The sequence below is a fragment of the Salmo salar genome, chromosome 18, assembly GCF_965601325.2.
Source record: "Salmo salar chromosome 18, fSalSal1, whole genome shotgun sequence".
Taxonomy (NCBI): Eukaryota; Metazoa; Chordata; class Actinopteri; order Salmoniformes; family Salmonidae; genus Salmo; species Salmo salar.
The window spans coordinates 99,377,755-99,403,299 of record NC_138308.1 but is presented as its reverse complement, the minus strand read 5'-3'; the positions used below and the strand labels follow the sequence as shown (position 1 = coordinate 99,403,299).

General features: G+C 43.4%; 1 protein-coding gene and 1 long non-coding RNA gene across 4 annotated transcripts in view; both read right to left on the bottom strand.

Annotated features, from left to right (window-relative positions):
• Positions 1–4,031: 4,031 nt before the first annotated feature.
• LOC145861687 (uncharacterized) lies at positions 4,032–5,089 on the bottom strand. The gene is made up of 2 exons (XR_014381310.1): positions 4,998–5,089; positions 4,032–4,945 (listed from the first exon to the last, which is right to left on the bottom strand). It is a non-coding gene; the product is annotated as an uncharacterized LOC145861687 (long non-coding RNA).
• A 2,708-nt stretch (positions 5,090–7,797) lies between these two features.
• psip1b (PC4 and SFRS1 interacting protein 1b) overlaps positions 7,798–25,545 on the bottom strand; it is a 35,964-nt gene continuing 18,216 nt past the window's right edge. For 2 of the 3 annotated variants that reach the window (XM_082965407.1, XM_082965408.1), the window contains exons 9-13: positions 18,391–18,500; positions 16,111–17,277; positions 15,777–15,915; positions 15,487–15,588; positions 9,589–12,304 (exon numbers count right to left, since the gene is read on the bottom strand). In XM_082965407.1, the coding sequence (XP_082821533.1) occupies positions 11,978–12,304; positions 15,487–15,588; positions 15,777–15,915; positions 16,111–17,277; positions 18,391–18,500 (1,845 nt within the window). In that variant the 3' untranslated portion in view covers positions 9,589–11,977. Of the gene's footprint in view, positions 8,050–9,588; positions 12,305–15,486; positions 15,589–15,776; positions 15,916–16,110; positions 17,278–18,390; positions 18,501–25,545 lie in introns of those variants that run through there. The other variant, XR_014381519.1, reaches the window with a different exon arrangement.

Sequence of the window (25,545 nt, the reverse complement as noted above, 5' to 3'; positions counted from 1 at the left end):
TTAATAACGTGACAGAACGGTTTATTGACCAACAGTGTAACCTGAATTAATACTCATTAATAACGTGACAGAACGGTTTATTGACCAACAGTGTAACCTGAATTACTCATTAATAACGTGACAGAATGGTTTATTGATGACAGTGTAACCTGAATTACTCATTAATAACGTGACAGAACGGTTTATTGACCAACAGTGTAACCTGAATTAATACTCATTAATAACGTGACAGAACGGTTTATTGACCAACAGTGTAACCTGAATTAATACTCATTAATAACGTGACAGAACGGTTTATTGATGACAGTGTAACCTGAATTAATACTCATTAATAACGTGACAGAACGGTTTATTGACCAACAGTGTAACCTGAATTACTCATTAATAACGTGACAGAATGGTTTATTGATGACAGTGTAACCTGAATTACTCATTAATAACGTGACAGAACGGTTTATTGACCAACAGTGTAACCTGAATTAATACTCATTAATAACGTGACAGAACGGTTTATTGACCAACAGTGTAACCTGAATTAATACTCATTAATAACGTGACAGAACGGTTTATTGATGACAGTGTAACCTGAATTAATACTCATTAATAACGTGACAGAACGGTTTATTGACCAACAGTGTAACCTGAATTAATACTCATTAATAACGTGACAGAACGGTTTATTGATGACAGTGTAACCTGAATTAATACTCATTAATAACGTGACAGAACGGTTTATTGACCAACAGTGTAACCTGAATTAATACTCATTAATAACGTGACAGAACGGTTTATTGACCAACAGTGTAACCTGAATTAATACTCATTAATAACGTGACAGAACGGTTTATTGATGACAGTGTAACCTGAATTAATACTCATTAATAACGTGACAGAACGGTTTATTGACCAACAGTGTAACCTGAATTACTCATTAATAACGTGACAGAACGGTTTATTGATGACAGTGTAACCTGAATTAATACTCATTAATAACGTGACAGAACGGTTTATTGACCAACAGTGTAACCTGAATTACTCATTAATAACGTGACAGAACGGTTTATTGATGACAGTGTAACCTGAATTAATACTCATTAATAACGTGACAGAACGGTTTATTGATGACAGTGTAACCTGAATTACTCATTAATAACGTGACAGAACGGTTTATTGATGACAGTGTAACCTGAATTAATACTCATTAATAACGTGACAGAACGGTTTATTGACCAACAGTGTAACCTGAATTACTCATTAATAACGTGACAGAACGGTTTATTGATGACAGTGTAACCGGAATTAATACTCATTAATAACGTGACAGAACGGTTTATTGACCAACAGTGTAACCTGAATTACTCATTAATAACGTGACAGAACGGTTTATTGATTACAGTGTAACCTGAATTAATACTCATTAATAACGTGACAGAACGGTTTATTGACCAACAGTGTAACCTGAATTAATACTCATTAATAACGTGACAGAACGGTTTATTGATGACAGTGTAACCTGAATTAATACTCATTAATAACGTGACAGAACGGTTTATTGATGACAGTGTAACCTGAATTAATTCTCATAAATAACTTGACAGAACGGTTTATTGATGACAGTGTAACCTGAATTAATACTCATTAATAACGTGACAGAACGGTTTATTGATGACAGTGTAACCTGAATTAATACTCATTAATAACGTGACAGAACGGTTTATTGATGACAGTGTAACCTGAATTAATACTCATTAATAACGTGACAGAACGGTTTATTGATGACAGTGTAACCTGAATTAATACTCATTAATAACGTGACAGAACGGTTTATTGACCAACAGTGTAACCTGAATTAATACTCATTAATAACGTGACAGAATGGTTTATTGACCAACAGTGTAACCTGAATTACTCATTAATAACGTGACAGAATGGTTTATTGATGACAGTGTAACCTGAATTACTCATTAATAACGTGACGAACGGTTTATTTACCAACAGTGTAACCTGAATTAATACTCATTAATAACGTGACAGAACGGTTTATTGACCAACAGTGTAACCTGAATTAATACTCATTAATAACGTGACAGAACGGTTTATTGATGACAGTGTAACCTGAATTAATACTCATTAATAACGTGACAGAACGGTTTATTGACCAACAGTGTAACCTGAATTATTCATTAATAACGTGACAGAACGGTTTATTGATGACAGTGTAACCTGAATTACTCAGTAATAACGTGACAGAACGGTTTATTGATGACAGTGTAACCTGAATTACTCATTAATAACGTGACAGAACAGTTTATTGATGACAGTGTAACCTGAATTAATACTCATTAATAACGTGACAGAACGGTTTATTGATGACAGTGTAACCTGAATTAATACTCATTAATAACGTGACAGAACGGTTTATTGATGACAGTGTAACCTGAATTAATACTCATTAATAACGTGACAGAACGGTTTATTGATAACAGTGTAACCTGAATTAATACTCATTAATAACGTGACAGAACGGTTTATTGATGACAGTGTAACCTGAATTACTCATTAATAACGTGACAGAACGGTTTATTGATGACAGTGTAACCTGAATTAATACTCATTAATAACGTGACAGAACGGTTTATTGACCAACAGTGTAACCTGAATTACTCATTAATAACGTGACAGAACGGTTTATTGATGACAGTGTAACCTGAATTAATACTCATTAATAACGTGACAGAACGGTTTATTGACCAACAGTGTAACCTGAATTACTCATTAATAACGTGACAGAACGGTTTATTGATGACAGTGTAACCTGAATTAATACTCATTAATAACGTGACAGAACGGTTTATTGATGACAGTGTAACCTGAATTACTCATTAATAACGTGACAGAACGGTTTATTGATGACAGTGTAACCTGAATTAATACTCATTAATAACGTGACAGAACGGTTTATTGACCAACAGTGTAACCTGAATTACTCATTAATAACGTGACAGAACGGTTTATTGATGACAGTGTAACCGGAATTAATACTCATTAATAACGTGACAGAACGGTTTATTGACCAACAGTGTAACCTGAATTACTCATTAATAACGTGACAGAACGGTTTATTGATTACAGTGTAACCTGAATTAATACTCATTAATAACGTGACAGAACGGTTTATTGACCAACAGTGTAACCTGAATTAATACTCATTAATAACGTGACAGAACGGTTTATTGATGACAGTGTAACCTGAATTAATACTCATTAATAACGTGACAGAACGGTTTATTGATGACAGTGTAACCTGAATTAATTCTCATAAATAACTTGACAGAACGGTTTATTGATGACAGTGTAACCTGAATTAATACTCATTAATAACGTGACAGAACGGTTTATTGATGACAGTGTAACCTGAATTAATACTCATTAATAACGTGACAGAACGGTTTATTGATGACAGTGTAACCTGAATTAATACTCATTAATAACGTGACAGAACGGTTTATTGATGACAGTGTAACCTGAATTAATACTCATTAATAACGTGACAGAACGGTTTATTGACCAACAGTGTAACCTGAATTAATACTCATTAATAACGTGACAGAATGGTTTATTGACCAACAGTGTAACCTGAATTACTCATTAATAACGTGACAGAATGGTTTATTGATGACAGTGTAACCTGAATTACTCATTAATAACGTGACGAACGGTTTATTTACCAACAGTGTAACCTGAATTAATACTCATTAATAACGTGACAGAACGGTTTATTGACCAACAGTGTAACCTGAATTAATACTCATTAATAACGTGACAGAACGGTTTATTGACCAACAGTGTAACCTGAATTACTCATTAATAACGTGACAGAACGGTTTATTGATGACAGTGTAACCGGAATTAATACTCATTAATAACGTGACAGAACGGTTTATTGACCAACAGTGTAACCTGAATTACTCATTAATAACGTGACAGAACGGTTTATTGATTACAGTGTAACCTGAATTAATACTCATTAATAACGTGACAGAACGGTTTATTGACCAACAGTGTAACCTGAATTAATACTCATTAATAACGTGACAGAACGGTTTATTGATGACAGTGTAACCTGAATTAATACTCATTAATAACGTGACAGAACGGTTTATTGATGACAGTGTAACCTGAATTAATTCTCATAAATAACTTGACAGAATGGTTTATTGATGACAGTGTAACCTGAATTAATACTCATTAATAACGTGACAGAACGGTTTATTGATGACAGTGTAACCTGAATTAATACTCATTAATAACGTGACAGAACGGTTTATTGATGACAGTGTAACCTGAATTAATACTCATTAATAACGTGACAGAACGGTTTATTGATGACAGTGTAACCTGAATTAATACTCATTAATAACGTGACAGAACGGTTTATTGACCAACAGTGTAACCTGAATTAATACTCATTAATAACGTGACAGAACGGTTTATTGATGACAGTGTAACCTGAATTACTCAGTAATAACGTGACAGAACGGTTTATTGATGACAGTGTAACCTGAATTACTCATTAATAACGTGACAGAACAGTTTATTGATGACAGTGTAACCTGAATTAATACTCATTAATAACGTGACAGAACGGTTTATTGATGACAGTGTAACCTGAATTAATACTCATTAATAACGTGACAGAACGGTTTATTGATGACAGTGTAACCTGAATTAATACTCATTAATAACGTGACAGAACGGTTTATTGATGACAGTGTAACCTGAATTAATACTCATTAATAACGTGACAGAACGGTTTATTGATGACAGTGTAACCTGAATTAATACTCATTAATAACGTGACAGAACGGTTTATTGACCAACAGTGTAACCTGAATTAATACTCATTAATAACGTGACAGAACGGTTTATTGACCAACAGTGTAACCTGAATTACTCATTAATAACGTGACAGAATGGTTTATTGATGACAGTGTAACCTGAATTACTCATTAATAACGTGACAGAACGGTTTATTGATGACAGTGTAACCTGAATTAATACTCATTAATAACGTGACAGAACGGTTTATTGATGACAGTGTAACCTGAATTAATTCTCATAAATAACTTGACAGAATGGTTTATTGATGACAGTGTAACCTGAATTAATACTCATTAATAACGTGACAGAACGGTTTATTGATGACAGTGTAACCTGAATTAATACTCATTAATAACGTGACAGAACGGTTTATTGATGACAGTGTAACCTGAATTAATACTCATTAATAACGTGACAGAACGGTTTATTGATGACAGTGTAACCTGAATTAATACTCATTAATAACGTGACAGAACGGTTTATTGACCAACAGTGTAACCTGAATTAATACTCATTAATAACGTGACAGAACGGTTTATTGATGACAGTGTAACCTGAATTACTCAGTAATAACGTGACAGAACGGTTTATTGATGACAGTGTAACCTGAATTACTCATTAATAACGTGACAGAACAGTTTATTGATGACAGTGTAACCTGAATTAATACTCATTAATAACGTGACAGAACGGTTTATTGATGACAGTGTAACCTGAATTAATACTCATTAATAACGTGACAGAACGGTTTATTGATGACAGTGTAACCTGAATTAATACTCATTAATAACGTGACAGAACGGTTTATTGATGACAGTGTAACCTGAATTAATACTCATTAATAACGTGACAGAACGGTTTATTGATGACAGTGTAACCTGAATTAATACTCATTAATAACGTGACAGAACGGTTTATTGACCAACAGTGTAACCTGAATTAATACTCATTAATAACGTGACAGAACGGTTTATTGACCAACAGTGTAACCTGAATTACTCATTAATAACGTGACAGAATGGTTTATTGATGACAGTGTAACCTGAATTACTCATTAATAACGTGACAGAACGGTTTATTGACCAACAGTGTAACCTGAATTAATACTCATTAATAACGTGACAGAACGGTTTATTGACCAACAGTGTAACCTGAATTAATACTCATTAATAACGTGACAGAACGGTTTATTGATGACAGTGTAACCTGAATTAATACTCATTAATAACGTGACAGAACGGTTTATTGACCAACAGTGTAACCTGAATTACTCATTAATAACGTGACAGAATGGTTTATTGATGACAGTGTAACCTGAATTACTCATTAATAACGTGACAGAACGGTTTATTGACCAACAGTGTAACCTGAATTAATACTCATTAATAACGTGACAGAACGGTTTATTGACCAACAGTGTAACCTGAATTAATACTCATTAATAACGTGACAGAACGGTTTATTGATGACAGTGTAACCTGAATTAATACTCATTAATAACGTGACAGAACGGTTTATTGACCAACAGTGTAACCTGAATTAATACTCATTAATAACGTGACAGAACGGTTTATTGATGACAGTGTAACCTGAATTAATACTCATTAATAACGTGACAGAACGGTTTATTGACCAACAGTGTAACCTGAATTAATACTCATTAATAACGTGACAGAACGGTTTATTGACCAACAGTGTAACCTGAATTAATACTCATTAATAACGTGACAGAACGGTTTATTGATGACAGTGTAACCTGAATTAATACTCATTAATAACGTGACAGAACGGTTTATTGACCAACAGTGTAACCTGAATTACTCATTAATAACGTGACAGAACGGTTTATTGATGACAGTGTAACCTGAATTAATACTCATTAATAACGTGACAGAACGGTTTATTGACCAACAGTGTAACCTGAATTACTCATTAATAACGTGACAGAACGGTTTATTGATGACAGTGTAACCTGAATTAATACTCATTAATAACGTGACAGAACGGTTTATTGATGACAGTGTAACCTGAATTACTCATTAATAACGTGACAGAACGGTTTATTGATGACAGTGTAACCTGAATTAATACTCATTAATAACGTGACAGAACGGTTTATTGACCAACAGTGTAACCTGAATTACTCATTAATAACGTGACAGAACGGTTTATTGATGACAGTGTAACCGGAATTAATACTCATTAATAACGTGACAGAACGGTTTATTGACCAACAGTGTAACCTGAATTACTCATTAATAACGTGACAGAACGGTTTATTGATTACAGTGTAACCTGAATTAATACTCATTAATAACGTGACAGAACGGTTTATTGACCAACAGTGTAACCTGAATTAATACTCATTAATAACGTGACAGAACGGTTTATTGATGACAGTGTAACCTGAATTAATACTCATTAATAACGTGACAGAACGGTTTATTGATGACAGTGTAACCTGAATTAATTCTCATAAATAACTTGACAGAACGGTTTATTGATGACAGTGTAACCTGAATTAATACTCATTAATAACGTGACAGAACGGTTTATTGATGACAGTGTAACCTGAATTAATACTCATTAATAACGTGACAGAACGGTTTATTGATGACAGTGTAACCTGAATTAATACTCATTAATAACGTGACAGAACGGTTTATTGATGACAGTGTAACCTGAATTAATACTCATTAATAACGTGACAGAACGGTTTATTGACCAACAGTGTAACCTGAATTAATACTCATTAATAACGTGACAGAATGGTTTATTGACCAACAGTGTAACCTGAATTACTCATTAATAACGTGACAGAATGGTTTATTGATGACAGTGTAACCTGAATTACTCATTAATAACGTGACGAACGGTTTATTTACCAACAGTGTAACCTGAATTAATACTCATTAATAACGTGACAGAACGGTTTATTGACCAACAGTGTAACCTGAATTAATACTCATTAATAACGTGACAGAACGGTTTATTGATGACAGTGTAACCTGAATTAATACTCATTAATAACGTGACAGAACGGTTTATTGACCAACAGTGTAACCTGAATTATTCATTAATAACGTGACAGAACGGTTTATTGATGACAGTGTAACCTGAATTACTCAGTAATAACGTGACAGAACGGTTTATTGATGACAGTGTAACCTGAATTACTCATTAATAACGTGACAGAACAGTTTATTGATGACAGTGTAACCTGAATTAATACTCATTAATAACGTGACAGAACGGTTTATTGATGACAGTGTAACCTGAATTAATACTCATTAATAACGTGACAGAACGGTTTATTGATGACAGTGTAACCTGAATTAATACTCATTAATAACGTGACAGAACGGTTTATTGATAACAGTGTAACCTGAATTAATACTCATTAATAACGTGACAGAACGGTTTATTGATGACAGTGTAACCTGAATTAATACTCATTAATAACGTGACAGAACGGTTTATTGACCAACAGTGTAACCTGAATTAATACTCATTAATAACGTGACAGAACGGTTTATTGACCAACAGTGTAACCTGAATTACTCATTAATAATGTGACAGAATGGTTTATTGATGACAGTGTAACCTGAATTACTCATTAATAACGTGACAGAACGGTTTATTGACCAACAGTGTAACCTGAATTAATACTCATTAATAACGTGACAGAACGGTTTATTGACCAACAGTGTAACCTGAATTAATACTCATTAATAACGTGACAGAACGGTTTATTGATGACAGTGTAACCTGAATTAATACTCATTAATAACGTGACAGAACGGTTTATTGACCAACAGTGTAACCTGAATTACTCATTAATAACGTGACAGAATGGTTTATTGATGACAGTGTAACCTGAATTACTCATTAATAACGTGACAGAACGGTTTATTGACCAACAGTGTAACCTGAATTAATACTCATTAATAACGTGACAGAACGGTTTATTGACCAACAGTGTAACCTGAATTAATACTCATTAATAACGTGACAGAACGGTTTATTGATGACAGTGTAACCTGAATTAATACTCATTAATAACGTGACAGAACGGTTTATTGACCAACAGTGTAACCTGAATTACTCATTAATAACGTGACAGAACGGTTTATTGATGAGTGTAACCTGAATTACTCATTAATAACGTGACAGAACAGTTTATTGATGACAGTGTAACCTGAATTACTCATTAATAACGTGACAGAACAGTTTATTGATGACAGTGTAACCTGAATTAATACTCATTAATAACGTGACAGAACGGTTTATTGATGACAGTGTAACCTGAATTAATACTCATTAATAACGTGACAGAACGGTTTATTGATAACAGTGTAACCTGAATTAATACTCATTAATAACGTGACAGAACGGTTTATTGATGACAGTGTAACCTGAATTAACACTCATTAATAACGTGACAGAACGGTTTATTGACCAACAGTGTAACCTGAATTAATACTCATTAATAACGTGACAGAACGGTTTATTGACCAACAGTGTAACCTGAATTACTCATTAATAATGTGACAGAATGGTTTATTGATGACAGTGTAACCTGAATTACTCATTAATAACGTGACAGAACGGTTTATTGACCAACAGTGTAACCTGAATTAATACTCATTAATAACGTGACAGAACGGTTTATTGACCAACAGTGTAACCTGAATTAATACTCATTAATAACGTGACAGAACGGTTTATTGATGACAGTGTAACTTGAATTAATACTCATTAATAACGTGACAGAACGGTTTATTGACCAACAGTGTAACCTGAATTACTCATTAATAACGTGACAGAATGGTTTATTGATGACAGTGTAACCTGAATTACTCATTAATAACGTGACAGAACGGTTTATTGACCAACAGTGTAACCTGAATTAATACTCATTAATAACGTGACAGAACGGTTTATTGACCAACAGTGTAACCTGAATTAATACTCATTAATAACGTGACAGAACGGTTTATTGATGACAGTGTAACCTGAATTAATACTCATTAATAACGTGACAGAACGGTTTATTGACCAACAGTGTAACCTGAATTACTCATTAATAACGTGACAGAACGGTTTATTGATGACAGTGTAACCTGAATTACTCAGTAATAACGTGACAGAACGGTTTATTGATGACAGTGTAAATTGAATTACTCATTAATCACGTGACAGAACAGTTTATTGATGACAGTGTAACCTGAATTACTCATTAATAACGTGACAGAACAGTTTATTGATGACAGTGTAACCTGAATTAATACTCATTAATAACGTGACAGAACGGTTTATTGATGACAGTGTAACCTGAATTAATGCTAACTTTTATACCAGTAAAATGACAACTGTAAAACATATCTAAAAGTGTAACAATCTACTCCACAGTGTCAAACCAAAGTGTTTGTTCTCCCCCTTTAAAAACCATTCACAGAACAACTCCTGTCTGTGTCTCTCTCTCTCTCTCTCTGTGTGTGTGTGTGTGAAAACAAGTATCACTGCAGTTGAATCAAGGGGGGTTCAAATATAATGCTGTCTGTCCTGGAATGAATCAGCCAGACGTTTTAGACTACTCACAGGCAACGCTGATTTACTGACTATAGTGGAATATCTCGTTGACAATGTAGTCTTTGCTTCAATTTCTCTGGACATTCCTTCCGGTGCGTCAATTCAACATGGCAGCTTGTGTGCTACTGTCTTGCTCTCTGGGGGGGGGGGGGGGTTACAACCATGAGCAGTGATGGCTATGGAACGGGAGATACCTGAAGGGTAATATTACCTGTCTGAAGCAGATCTGGTTCAGACAACTAGCCAAATTAGCCATCTGGCTAAAGCAATAATCCAATGTGGTAACTAGGCTACATATTGCAGGGAAAGAATACGAGCAAAAGTAGAATTCAGGCTAAGTAGAATAAAGTCTATAGATTACCGTTAAAACTATACAACAACATGAAGTATAGTATTTAAGAGAACATACAAGGTATATAAAAAAATAATAATAATAGTAAAAAAAATAATAAAAAAATCATCAGGAAAGTAAAAACATTTGTAGACTGAACTATTCTCTGGTTTCTATAAGTAGGGCTTCTTTATTAAAACCATCAGAGAAAAACTTCTCTAATTCCTCAGGGAAAGGAGAGAGACTTAAGACACTCCACAGGTCAGTCTGTCTTTAAGAAAACACCCGAGCCCTATTCACAACAAGACTTAACCTGAACTTGTTACCAAAAAAAAACAACACTCGTTGTCCTTTTCCATTGCAAAAACGTCTGCAAATGTTTATTTTGAAACGGTGTGCACCAATGGATATGGGTGAGGAGGTTTTCCAAATACTCTTGAGTGGACAAGGGAGGGTTAAGAAACATCATAACCCAAGTTGGACAGTTGGTATGTTCCGTGTTCACCCCCCTCTGATTCTGAGCTGGTATGTTCCGTGTTCACCCCCCTCTGATTCTGAGCTGGTATGTTCCGTGTTCACCCCCCTCTGATTCTGAGCTGGTATGTTCCGTGTTCACCCCCCTCTGATTCTGAGCTGGTATGTTCCCTGTTCACCCCCCTCTGATTCTGAGTTGGTATGTTCCGTGTTCACCCCCCTCTGATTCTGAGCTGGTATGTTCCGTGTTCACCCCCCTCTGATTCTGAGCTGGTATGTTCCATTGTTCACCCCCCTCTGATTCTGAGTTGGTATGTTCCGTGTTCACCCCCCTCTGATTCTGAGTTGGTATGTTCCCTGTTCATCCCCCTCTGATTCTGAGTTGGTATGTTCCGTGTTCACCCCCCTCTGATTCTGAGTTGGTATGTTCCGTGTTCACCCCCCTCTGATTCTGAGCTGGTATGTTCCGTGTTCACCCCCCTCTGATTCTGAGCTGGTATGTTCCGTGTTCACCCCCCTCTGATTCTGAGCTGGTATGTTCCATTGTTCTGTCCCCACCAGGTACAGATCTAGAATCAGTTTCCCTCCCCAAATATTTAACCTTCAACCATTAGTGGTCGAAATTGTAACCTGCACCAAGATCAGAGTCTAAGGGCAACTTCACCCTGCTCGGTTCTCCCAGCGGAGCTCAGGATGATTCTATTGTAGTTCGGAGCTTCCATCCTCCGGCAGCCCCTCTTCCTTCTTCTCAGTCGCGACGACTCCCTTCTCTCCTCCCCTTCTCTCTTCCAGTTGACTCATTCTCCTGCGAACCTCCTGCAGCACCTCTCCTCTCCTCTTCTGTTTCTCCCTCCATCTCTCCACCCTCTCCTCTTCCTCTCTCTCTTTCTCCTCCAGGAGCGAGCGGAGGAACTCGGGGCTGATGACGTTATCCTTGTCGTTAACCAATAGGAACGCGTTCTTGAAGCGGTTGTAGAGCATCGACGCCTTGTCCATCACGTCCTGGTTACTGCGGAAACGACGCATCTGGGAAGCACACAGTTGTGGTTTGGTGTGTGTACGTGGTAAAGGAGTGAAGAGCGTGTGTGTGTGTAGTTATTGGATCTGTCAGGTGTGTGTGTGTGTGTGTGTGTGTGTGTGTGTGTGTGTGTGTGTGTGTGGTTATTGGATGTACTGTACCAGTCAATAGTGTGGACACACCTACTCCTTCAAGGGTTTTTCTTTATTTTTTACTATTTTCTACATTGTAGAATAATAGTGAAGACATCAAAACTATGAAATAACACATATGGAATCATGTAGTAACCAAACAAGTGTTATATATATATATATTATATTCTTCAAAGTAGCCACCCTTTGCCTTGATGACAGATTTGCTAACTCTTGGCATTCTCTCAACCAGCTTCAACTGGAATGCTTTTCCAACAGTCTTGAATGAGTTCCCACATATGCTGAGCATTTGTTGGCTGCTTTTCCTTCACTCTGAGGTCCAACTCATCCCAAACCATTTCAATTGGGTTGAGTTCGGGTGATTGTGGAGGCCAGGTCATCTGATGCAGCACTCCATCACATCTTGGTCAAATAGCCCTTACACAGCCTGGAGGTGTGTTGGGTCATTGTCATGTTGAAAAACAAATTATAGTCCCACTAAGCGCTAATCAGATGGGATGGCGTATCGCTGCAGAATGCTGTGGTAGCCATGATGGTTAAGTGTGCCTTAAATTCTAAATGAATCACACAGTGTCACCAGCAAAGCACCATCACACCTCCTCCTCCATGCTTCACGGTGGGAACCACACACGTGGAGATCATTCATTCACCTACTCTGCGTCTCACAAAGACACAGTGGTTGGAACCAAAAATCACAAATTTGGACTAATCAGACCAAAAGGACAGCTTTCCACTGGTCTAATATCCACCTGCATTCCAGGTGACCACCTCATGAAGCTGGTTGAGAGAATGTCAAGAGTGTGCAAAGCTGTCATCAAGGCAAAGGGTGGCTACATTGAAGAATCTAAAATCTATTTTGATTTGTTTAACACTTTTTTGGTTACTACATGATTCCATATGTGTTATTTCATAGTTGTGATGTCTTCACTATTATTCTACAATGTAGAAAATAAAGAAAAACCCTGGAATGAGTTGGTGTGTCCAAACTTTTGCCTGGTGCTGTATTTCAGCTGTGTGTGGTTCGGAAAGTATTCAGACCCCTTGACTTTTTCAACATTTTAAGTTCTAGCCTTATTCCAAAATTGATTACTTAAAACATTTCCCTCAATCTACACGCAATACTCCATAATGACAAAGCGAAAAAAGGTTTAGACATTTTTGTAAAAGTATTAAAAAGTAAAAAAACAGAAATACCTTATTTACGTAAGTATTCAGACTCTTTGCTATGAGACCTCAAAATTGAGCTCAGGTGCATCCTGTTTCCATTGATCATCCATGAGATGTTTCTACAACTTCATTGGAGTCCACCTGTGGTAAATTCAATTGATGGGACATGATTTGGAAAGGCACACGCCTGTCTATATAAGGTCCCACAGTTGACAGTGCATGTTAGTGCTAAAACCAAGCCATGAGGTTGAAGGAATTGTCCGTAGAGCTCCGAGACAGGATTGTTTCGAGGCACAGATCTGGGGAAGGGTACCAAAACATTTCTGCAACATTGAAGGTCCCCAAAAACACATTGGCCTCCATCATTCTTAAATGGAAGAAGTTTGGAACCACCAAGACTCTTCCCAGAGCTGGCTGCCCGGCCAAACTGAGCAATCGGGGGAGAAGGGCCTTGGTCAGGGAGGTGACCAAGAACCAGATGGTCACTCTGACAGAGCTCCAGAGTTCCTCTGTGGAGATGGGAGAACCTTCCAGAAGGACAATCATCTCTGCAGCACTCCACCAATCAGGCCTTTATGGTAGAGTGGCAAGATGGAAGCCACTCCTCAGTAAAAGGCACATGACAGCCCGCTTGGAGTTTGCCAAAAGGCACCTAAAGACTCTCAGACCATGAGAAACAAGATTCTCTGGTCTGATGAAACCAAGATTGAACTCTTTGGCCTGAATGCCAAGCGTCACGTCTGGAAAAATCCTGGCACCATCCCTACAGTGAAGCATGGTGGTGGCAGCATCATGCTGTGGGGATGTTTTTCAGCGGCAGGGACTGGGAAACTAGTCAGAATCCATGAAAAGAGCAAAGTTCTGAGAGATCCTTGATGAAAACTTGCTTCAGAGCACTGAGGACCTCAGACTGGGGCGACGGTTCACCTTCCAACAGGACAACGACACTAAGCACACAACCAAATCAACGGCGGAGTGGCTTTGGGACAAGTCTCTGAATGTCCTCGAGTGGCCCAGTCGGAGCCCGGACTTGAACCTGATCGAACATCTCTGGAGAGACCTGAAAATAGCTGTGCAGCGATGCTCCCCTTCCAACCTGACAGAGATTGAGAGGATCTACAGAGAAGAATGGGAGAAACTCCCCAAATACAGGTGTGCCAAGCTTGTAGCATCATACCCAAGAAGAATCAAGGCTGTAATCGCTGCCAAAGGTGCTTCAACAAAGTACTGAGTAAAGGGTCTGAATACTTATGTAAATTTGATATTTCAGTTTTCTTCTAAAAAAAACTGTTTTTGCTTTGTCATTAAGGGGTATCGTGTTTAGATTGATAAGGGGGAAAAAACAATTAAATCAATTATAGAATAAGGCTGTATTGTAATAAAATGTGGCAAAAGTCAAGGGGTCTGAATTCTTTCTGAATGCACTGTATATATGCATCTCTCTCTGTCACACTGATACACACACAATCAGTGTAGTACTGAGGACAGGGTCTGAATGCTTATGTAAATGCAATATTTCAGTTTTGAATTTGCAAACATTTCTAAAAACACATTTTTTGCTTTTTCATTATGGGATATTGTGATGTCATTATGGGGTATTGTGATGTCATTATGGGGTATTGTGATGTCATTATGGGGTATTGTGATGTCATTATGGGGTATTGTGATGTCATTATGGGGTATTGTGATGTCATTATTGTGGTATTGTGTGTAGATTGATGAGGAAAATGATTTATTTAATCAATGTTAGAATAAGGCTGTAACGTAACAAAATGTGGGAAAAGTCAAGGGGTCTGAATACTTTCTGAAAGCACTGTAAGTCAGGTGTGTGTGTGTGTGTGGTTATTGGGTGTGTGTGGTAGCAGTCGTACCTTTCTGAGAGTAGTGATGAGTTCACTGTGTCTCTGGACGTGTTGTGATGTTACATAGACCATACTGAGTTGATCCAGCGCTGTCAGACACTTACTAATGTCCTGAGAGACAGACAGAGAGACAGAGACAGACGGAGACAGAGAGAGAGACACAGAGAGAGAGAGACACAGAGAGAGAGAGAGACAGAGACAGACGTTACAACGACCATACTGAGTTGGTCCAGGACTATCAGACACTGACTAATGTCCTGATGAATTGGGGGGGGGGGGGGGGGGTGCACGTGACTCACAGGGTTGTCCGTCTTCAGAGAGATGCGTATGTCTCCGTGTATACGGTGAAGGGTGGAGTCCGTCAGAGTGATAGATTCTTTAGCGGAATGTAGAATAGACACACTGTCTGTTATCTGGTCGTCCCCTAGTGCACCTCTCCTGGTACAGACAAGACAACCAATGGTTAGTTATGATCACCGACATAGACAGGCAAGCAGACAGGTACAGGACAGACAGGTATAACAGACAGGTATTGGACAGAGACAGGTACAGGACAGACAGGTATAACATACAGGTACAGGACAGAGACAGGTAGACAGGTAGGACAGACAGGTTATTCGTTCCTGTACTCACTGAGGTGATTTAGGCTCCTCCTCCTGTCGTCTCTCTACCTTCTCTGTCTCCGCTTTCTTGGCTTCAGGCTTCTCAGCCTCCGACCGGTTCGATTCAGGCTTCTCAGCCTCCGACCGGTTCGATTCAGGCTTCTCAGCCTCCGACCGGGTCGAGTCAGGCTTCTCAGCCTCCGACCGGGTCGAGTCAGGCTTCTCAGCCTCCGACCGGGTCGAGTCAGGCTTCTCAGCCTCCGACCGGGTCGAGTCAGGCTTCTCAGCCTCCGACCGGGTCGAGTCAGACTTCTCAGCCTCCGACCGGGTCGAGTCAGACTTCTCAGCCTCCGACCGGGTCGAGTCAGACTTCTCAGCCTCCGACCGGGTCGAGTCAGACTTCTCAGCCTCCGACCGGGTCGAGTCAGACTTCTCAGCCTCCGACCGGGTCGAGTCAGACTTCTCAGCCTCCGACCGGGTCGAGTCAGACTTCTCAGCCTCCGACCGGGTCGATTCAGACTTCTCAGCCTCCGACCGGGTCGAGTCAGACTTCTCAGCCTCCGACCGGGTCGAGTCAGACTTCTCAGCCTCCGACCGGGTCGAGTCAGACTTCTTAGCCTCCGACCGGGTCGAGTCAGACTTCTTAGCCTCCGACCGGGTCGAGTCAGACTTCTTAGCCTCCGACCGGGTCGAGTCAGACTTCTTAGCCTCCGACCGGGTCGAGTCAGACTTCTTAGCCTCCGACCGGGTCGAGTCAGACTTCTTAGCCTCCGACCGGGTCGAGTCAGACTTCTTAGCCTCCGACCGGGTCGAGTCAGACTTCTTAGCCTCCGACCGGGTCGAGTCAGACTTCTTAGCCTCCGACCGGGTCGATTCAGACTTCTTAGCCTCCGACCGGGTCGAGTCAGACTTCTTAGCCTCCGACCGGGTCGAGTCAGACTTCTTAGCCTCCGACCGGGTCGAGTCAGACTTCTCAGCCTCCGCTGTTTTCTTGCTCTCCGTTGTCTTGCCGCCTGTTGTCTTGCCGCCTGTTGTCTTGCCGCCTGTTGTCTTGCCGCCTGTTGTCTTGCCGCCTGTTGTCTTGCCGCCTGTTGTCTTGCCGCCTGTTGTCTTGCTCGCTGTTTTTCTGTCCCTTTTCTGCCCACCTGTCTTTCTACTCTTCTTCTCTTCAGCTTTCTTCCCTCCAGCACCATTTTTCCTGATGAAAGGAAAGAGAGAAAAAAGTAGATTATTTCAGAGTACTGTGTGTGTGTCTGCTCAGAGCAGTGTAGGGCAGTGTGTGTGTGTGTGTGTGTGTCTGCTCAGAGCAGTGTAGGGCAGTGTGTGTGTCTGTGTCTGCTCAGAGCAGTGTAGGGCAGTGTGTGTGTGTGTGTGTCTGCTCAGAGCAGTGTAGGGCAGTGTGTGTGTGTGTGTGTCTGCTCAGAGCAGTGTAGGGCAGTGTGTGTGTGTGTGTGTCTGCTCAGAGCAGTGTGTGTGTGTGTGTCTGCTCAGAGCAGTGTAGGGCAGTGTGTGTGTCTGCTCAGAGCAGTGTAGGGCAGTGTGTGTGTCTGCTCAGAGCAGTGTAGGGCAGTGTGTGTGTGTCTGTGTCTGCTCAGAGCAGTGTAGGGCAGTGTGTGTGTGTGTGTGTCTGCTCAGAGCAGTGTAGGGCAGTGTGTGTGTGTGTGTGTCTGCTCAGAGCAGTGTAGGGCAGTGTGTGTGTGTGTCTGCTCAGAGCAGTGTAGGGCAGTGTGTGTGTGTGTCTGCTCAGAGCAGTGTAGGGCAGTGTGTGTGTGTGTCTGCTCAGAGCAGTGTAGGGCAGTGTGTGTGTGTGTGTCTGCTCAGAGCAGTGTAGGGTAGTGTGTGTGTGTCTGCTCAGAGCAGTGTAGGGCAGTGTGTGTGTGTGTGTGTCTGCTCAGAGCAGTGTAGGGCAGTGTGTGTGTGTGCTGGGTGTGTGCTGCTCAGAGCAGTGTAGGGCAGTGTGTGTGTGTGTGTGTGTCTGCTCAGAGCAGTGTAGGGCAGTGTGTGTGTGTGTGTGTGTCTGCTCAGAGCAGTGTAGGGCAGTGTGTGTGTGTGTGTGTGTGTGTGTCTGCTCAGAGCAGTGTAGGGCAGTGTGTGTGTCTGCTCAGAGCAGTGTGTGTGTGTGTGTCTGCTCAGAGCAGTGTAGGGCAGTGTGTGTGTGTGTGTGTCTGCTCAGAGCAGTGTAGGGCAGTGTGTGTGTGTGTGTGTGTGTGTGTGGTCTGCTCAGAGCAGTGTAGGGCAGTGTGTGTGTGTGTGTCTGCTCAGAGCAGTGTAGGGCAGTGTGTGTGTGTGTATTCATGAGGTGTGTGCTCACGGTGTCCGTGTAGGTTTAAGGCTCTGTCTTCTCAGGCCCTTCCTTCTAGTGAGAAGTCCTTGTAGAGACTTCAGGACACTCTCTCTCCTGGCCGCAAGACGCCGCCGGCGCTGCACACACACACACACACACACACACACACACACACACACACACACACACACACACACACACACACACACACACACCGTAAGTACACACACGGACGGGCACACGTCCACACAGGAATAGAAACAGGATGTGATTTCACTAACACGATATTACATCACCATCAATCTTCACCACTACTATTGGACAGTAGGCCTGGTCTGCATTTCAAACAACACCCTATATAGTTAAAAGTAGGGATATATAGGGAACTAGTGTTGCACTGATCTTTCAGACACATTTTTAACTATATAGGGTGTCGTTTGAAATGCAGACCAGGCCTACTGTCCAATACTAGTGGTGAAGATTGATGGTGATGTAATATCCTGTTAGTGAAATCACATCCTGTTTCTATTCCTATACCCAAACGTCTGTACTTCGACACTAGAACATGAAAAACGGTTCGGTACTAGATTTTGTGTTACTTTTGGTACTTCTGCCAAATGTGTCTCAAAGATCAAGCCTCTCTATTAGCGTAGCCGACCTCTTATAGCCTGCACCCGGTTAGCTTCGCTAACCCACTGCTAGCCTGGGAGTCTGGGCTGCACCCTGTCTGCTCCACTAACCCACTGTTAGCCTGGGAGTCTGGGCTGCACCACTAATTCACTGCTAGCCTGGGAGTCTGGGCTGCACCCGGTCTGCTCCACTAACCCACTGTTAGCCTGGGAGTCTGGGCTGCACCCTGTCTGCTCCACTATCTCACTGCTAGCCTGGGAGTCTGGGCTGCTCCACTAACTCACTGCTAGCCTGGGAGTCTGGGCTGCACCCGGTCTGCTCCACTAACTCACTGTTAGCCTGGGAGTCTGGGCTGCACCACTAACTCACTGGGAGTCTGGGCTGCACCATGTTAGCTCCACTAACTCACTGCTAGCCTGGGAGTCTGGGATGCATCATGTTAGCTCCACTAACTCACTGCTAGCCTGGGAGTCTGGGCTGCATCATGTCTGCTCCACTAACTCACTGCTAGCCTGTAATGGGAGTCTGGGCTGCATCATGTTAGCTCCACTAACTCACTGCTAGCCTGGGAGTCTGGGCTGCATCATGTTAGCTCCACTAACTCACTGCTAGCCTGGGAGTCTGGGCTGCACCCTGTCTGCTCCACTAACTCACTGCTAGCCTGGGAGTCTGGGCTGCATCATGTTAGCTCCACTAACTCACTGCTAGCCTGGGAGTCTGGGCTGCATCCTGTTAACTCCACTAACTCACTGCTAGCCTGGGAGTCTGGGCTGCATCATGTTAGCACCCCTAACTCACTGCTAGCCTGTACTGGGAGTCTGGGCTGCATCATGTTAGCTCCACTAACTCACTGCTAGCCTGGGAGTCTGGGCTGCATCATGTTAGCTACACTAACTCACTGCTAGCCTGGGAGTCTGGGCTGCATCATGTTAGCTCCAGTAACTCACTGCTAGCCTGGGAGTCTGGGCTGCATCATGTTAACTCCACTAACTCACTGCTAGCCTGGGAGTCTGGGCTGCATCATGTTAGCACCCCTAACTCACTGCTAGCCTGGGCTGCATCATGTTAGCTCCACTAACTCACTGCTAGCCTGGGAGTCTGGGCTGCACCATGTTAGCTCCACTAACTCACTGCTAGCCTGGGAGTCTGGGCTGCACCATGTTAGCTCCACTAACTCACTGCTAGCCTGTACTGGGAGTCTGGGCTGCATCATGTTAGCTCCACTAACTCACTGCTAGCCTGGGAGTCTGGGCTGCATCATGTTAACTCCACTAACTAACTGCTAGCCTGGGAGTCTGGGCTGCACCCTGTCTGCTCCACTATCTCACTGCTAGCCTGGGAGTCTGGGCTGCTCCACTAACTCACTGCTAGCCTGGGAGTCTGGGCTGCTCCACTAACTCACTGCTAGCCTGGGAGTCTGGGCTGCACCCTGTCTGCTCCACTATCTCACTGCTAGCCTGGGAGTCTGGGCTGCTCCACTAACTCACTGTTAGCCTGGGAGTCTGGGCTGCACCACTAACTCACTGGGAGTCTGGGCTGCACCATGTTAGCTCCACTAACTCACTGCTAGCCTGGGAGTCTGGGCTGCATCATGTTAGCACCCCTAACTCACTGCTAGCCTGGGCTGCATCATGTTAGCTCCACTAACTCACTGCTAGCCTGGGAGTCTGGGCTGCACCATGTTAGCTCCACTAACTCACTGCTAGCCTGGGAGTCTGGGCTGCACCCTGTCTGCTCCACTATCTCACTGCTAGCCTGGGAGTCTGGGCTGCTCCACTAACTCACTGCTAGCCTGGGAGTCTGGGCTGCATCATGTTAGCTCCACTATCTCACTGCTAGCCTGGGAGTCTGGGCTGCTCCACTAACTCACTGTTAGCCTGGGAGTCTGGGCTGCACCACTAACTCACTGGGAGTCTGGGCTGCACCATGTTAGCTCCACTAACTCACTGCTAGCCTGGGAGTCTGGGCTGCATCATGTTAGCTACACTAACCCACTGCTAGCCTGGGAGTCTGGGCTGCACCCTGTCTGCTCCACTAACCCACTGTTAGCCTGGGAGTCTGGGCTGCTCCACTAACTCACTGCTAGCCTGGGAGTCTGGGCTGCACCCGGTCTGCTCCACTAACCCACTGTTAGCCTGGGAGTCTGGGCTGCACCCTGTCTGCTCCACTATCTCACTGCTAGCCTGGGAGTCTGGGCTGCTCCACTAACTCACTGCTAGCCTGGGAGTCTGGGCTGCACCCGGTCTGCTCCACTAACTCACTGTTAGCCTGGGAGTCTGGGCTGCACCACTAACTCACTGGGAGTCTGGGCTGCACCATGTTAGCTCCACTAACTCACTGCTAGCCTGGGAGTCTGGGCTGCATCATGTTAGCTCCACTAACTCACTGCTAGCCTGTAATGGGAGTCTGGGCTGCATCATGTTAGCTCCACTAACTCACTGCTAGCCTGGGAGTCTGGGCTGCATCATGTTAGCTCCACTAACTCACTGCTAGCCTGGGAGTCTGGGCTGCACCCTGTCTGCTCCACTAACTCACTGCTAGCCTGGGAGTCTGGGCTGCATCATGTTAGCTCCACTAACTCACTGCTAGCCTGGGAGTCTGGGCTGCATCCTGTTAACTCCACTAACTCACTGCTAGCCTGGGAGCCTGGGCTGCATCATGTTAGCTCCACTAACTCACTGCTAGCCTGGGAGTCTGGGCTGCACCATGTTAGCTCCACTAACTCACTGCTAGCCTGGGAGTCTGGGCTGCATCATGTTAGCTCCACTAACTCACTGCTAGCCTGTACTGGGAGTCTGGGCTGCATCATGTTAGCTCCACTAACTCACTGCTAGCCTGGGGGTCTGGGCTGCATCATGTTAGCTACACTAACTCACTGCTAGCCTGGGAGTCTGGGCTGCATCATGTTAGCTCCACTAACTCACTGCTAGCCTGTACTGGGAGTCTGGGCTGCATCATGTTAGCTCCACTAACTCACTGCTAGCCTGGGGGTCTGGGCTGCATCATGTTAGCTACACTAACTCACTGCTAGCCTGGGAGTCTGGGCTGCATCATGTTAGCTCCAGTAACTCACTGCTAGCCTGGGAGTCTGGGCTGCATCATGTTAGCTCCACTAACTCACTGCTAGCCTGGGAGTCTGGGCTGCATCATGTTAGCACCCCTAACTCACTGCTAGCCTGGGCTGCATCATGTTAGCTCCACTAACTCACTGCTAGCCTGGGAGTCTGGGCTGCACCATGTTAGCTCCACTAACTCACTGCTAGCCTGGGAGTCTGGGCTGCATCATGTTAGCTCCACTAACTCACTGCTAGCCTGTACTGGGAGTCTGGGCTGCATCATGTTAGCTCCACTAACTCACTGCTAGCCTGGGGGTCTGGGCTGCATCATGTTAGCTACACTAACTCACTGCTAGCCTGGGAGTCTGGGCTGCATCATGTTAGCTCCAGTAACTCACTGCTAGCCTGGGAGTCTGGGCTGCATCATGTTAGCACCCCTAACTCACTGCTAGCCTGGGCTGCATCATGTTAGCTCCACTAACTCACTGCTAGCCTGGGAGTCTGGGCTGCACCATGTTAGCTCCACTAACTCACTGCTAGCCTGGGAGTCTGGGCTGCACCATGTTAGTTCCACTAACTCACTGCTAGCCTGTACTGGGAGTCTGGGCTGCATCATGTTAGCTCCACTAACTCACTGCTAGCCTGGGAGTCTGGGCTGCATCATGTTAGCTCCACTAACTCACTGCTAGCCTGGGAGTCTGGGCTGCACCCTGTCTGCTCCACTATCTCACTGCTAGCCTGGGAGTCTGGGCTGCTCCACTAACTCACTGCTAGCCTGGGAGTCTGGGCTGCACCCTGTCTGCTCCACTATCTCACTGCTAGCCTGGGAGTCTGGGCTGCTCCACTAACTCACTGCTAGCCTGGGAGTCTGGGCTGCACCCTGTCTGCTCCACTATCTCACTGCTAGCCTGGGAGTCTGGGCTGCTCCACTAACTCACTGTTAGCCTGGGAGTCTGGGCTGCACCACTAACTCACTGGGAGTCTGGGCTGCACCATGTTAGCTCCACTAACTCACTGCTAGCCTGGGAGTCTGGGCTGCATCATGTTAGCACCCCTAACTCACTGCTAGCCTGGGCTGCATCATGTTAGCTCCACTAACTCACTGCTAGCCTGGGAGTCTGGGCTGCACCCTGTCTGCTCCACTATCTCACTGCTAGCCTGGGAGTCTGGGCTGCTCCACTAACTCACTGCTAGCCTGGGAGTCTGGGCTGCACCCTGTCTGCTCCACTATCTCACTGCTAGCCTGGGAGTCTGGGCTGCTCCACTAACTCACTGTTAGCCTGGGAGTCTGGGCTGCACCACTAACTCACTGGGAGTCTGGGCTGCACCATGTTAGCTCCACTAACTCACTGCTAGCCTGGGAGTCTGGGCTGCATCATGTTAGCACCCCTAACTCACTGCTAGCCTGGGCTGCATCATGTTAGCTCCACTAACTCACTGCTAGCCTGGGAGTCTGGGCTGCACCATGTTAGCTCCACTAACTCACTGCTAGCCTGGGAGTCTGGGCTGCACCATGTTAGCTCCACTAACTCACTGCTAGCCTGTACTGGGAGTCTGGGCTGCATCATGTTAGCTCCACTAACTCACTGCTAGCCTGGGAGTCTGGGCTGCATCATGTTAGCTCCACTAACTCACTGCTAGCCTGGGAGTCTGGGCTGCATCATGTTAGCTCCACTAACTCACTGCTAGCCTGGGAGTCTGGGCTGCATCATGTTAGCTCCACTAACTCACTGCTAGCCTGGGAGTCTGGGCTGCTCCACTAACTCACTGCTAGCCTGGGAGTCTGGGCTGCATCATGTTAGCTCCACTAACTCACTGCTGGCCTGGGAGTCTGGGCTGCATCATGTTAGCTCCACTAACTCACTGCTAGCCTGGGAGTCTGGGCTGCTCCACTAACTCACTGCTAGCCTGGGAGTCTGGGCTGCTCCACTAACTCACTGCTAGCCTGGGAGTCTGGGCTGCATCATGTTAGCTCCACTAACTCACTGCTAGCCTGGGAGTCTGGGCTGCATTATGTTAGCTCCACTAACTCACTGCTAGCCTGGGAGTCTGGGCTGCATTATGTTAGCTCCACTAACTCACTGCTAGCCTGGGAGTCTGGGCTGCATTATGTTAGCTCCACTAACTCACTGCTAGCCTGTACTGGGAGTCTGGGCTGCATCATGTTAGCTCCACTAACTCACTGCTAGCCTGGGAGTCTGGGCTGCTCCACTAACTCACTGCTAGCCTGGGAGTCTGGGTTGCATTATGTTAGCTCCACTAACTCACTGCTAGCCTGGGAGTCTGGGCTGCATCATGTTAGCTCCACTAACTCACTGCTAGCCTGGGAGTCTGGGCTGCATTATGTTAGCTCCACTAACTCACTGCTAGCCTGGGAGTCTGGGCTGCATTATGTTAGCTCCACTAACTCACTGCTAGCCTGGGAGTCTGGGCTGCATTATGTTAGCTCCACTAACTCACTGCTAGCCTGTACTGGGAGTCTGGGCTGCATCATGTTAGCTCCACTAACTCACTGCTAGCCTGGGAGTCTGGGTTGCATTATGTTAGCTCCACTAACTCACTGCTAGCCTGGGAGTCTGGGCTGCATTATGTTAGCTCCCCATTCATGCTGCACAGAAGTTAACACACATGGATAATGTGACAAGGCATGTAGAAATGTTAAAACTGTCAATTACTGTTTGCACCCCACAATGCCCATACAGGCTAGAACACTTTACACCGCTGTCCTAGCTTCAGGAAGAAGCTGGTTCCACGCATTGTGGGGTGGTGCCAGGACAGAGAAGAGCGTGGACTGGGCCCGAGCAGAGCAGGAGCTGCCCTCCCATTGGGGTGGGAGAACCAAATGGACCAGAGATGGCAGAATGGAAGGGTCTGTTTGGGGTGTAATGTTTGATCACAGCTTTAAGGTAGAGAGGGTCAGTTCTTCTTGCTGTTCACTAGGTCAACACCACTGTCTTGTAGTGGATACGAGCTTAAATTGAAAAATCACCTTTTGACAACATTCATTTTGATTGAAAAAAAAAAAAAAAAAAAATCTTAGCTTATTTGGCCAGAAAGTAACTTGAGACCTGGACAGTCAGGATATAAAGATGTTTAAAGTTCAACATTTACCCCGCCATCCCATGAGACAATGTCTTCATCACTGGAATTTTAATTTTAATTTATTTAAACGGTTGAGTTTGACATCATTTAAAAGCATACAGTGTTGTCAAACTATTTCATTATTTCTTGATTTAATTATAAAAACAAATTTATGTCATTTTAAAACCTTAAAAAAAAAAAAAATTAAAAACGTCAGTTATCAACAAAAAAAAAAATGGCATAAACTCAAGTTGGTGTTTCATAGTCACGTTGCCGTCTAGACCCTACTTCACATCGGAGGTGGTGGAGACACAGCGTGCTCTTGAAGACAAGGTGGGTGTCATTTCAAATGATAGAAATAGGATTCATAGAATGAACCTATCCCTTCAGTCCACTGCAATTTACCCGGTACAAC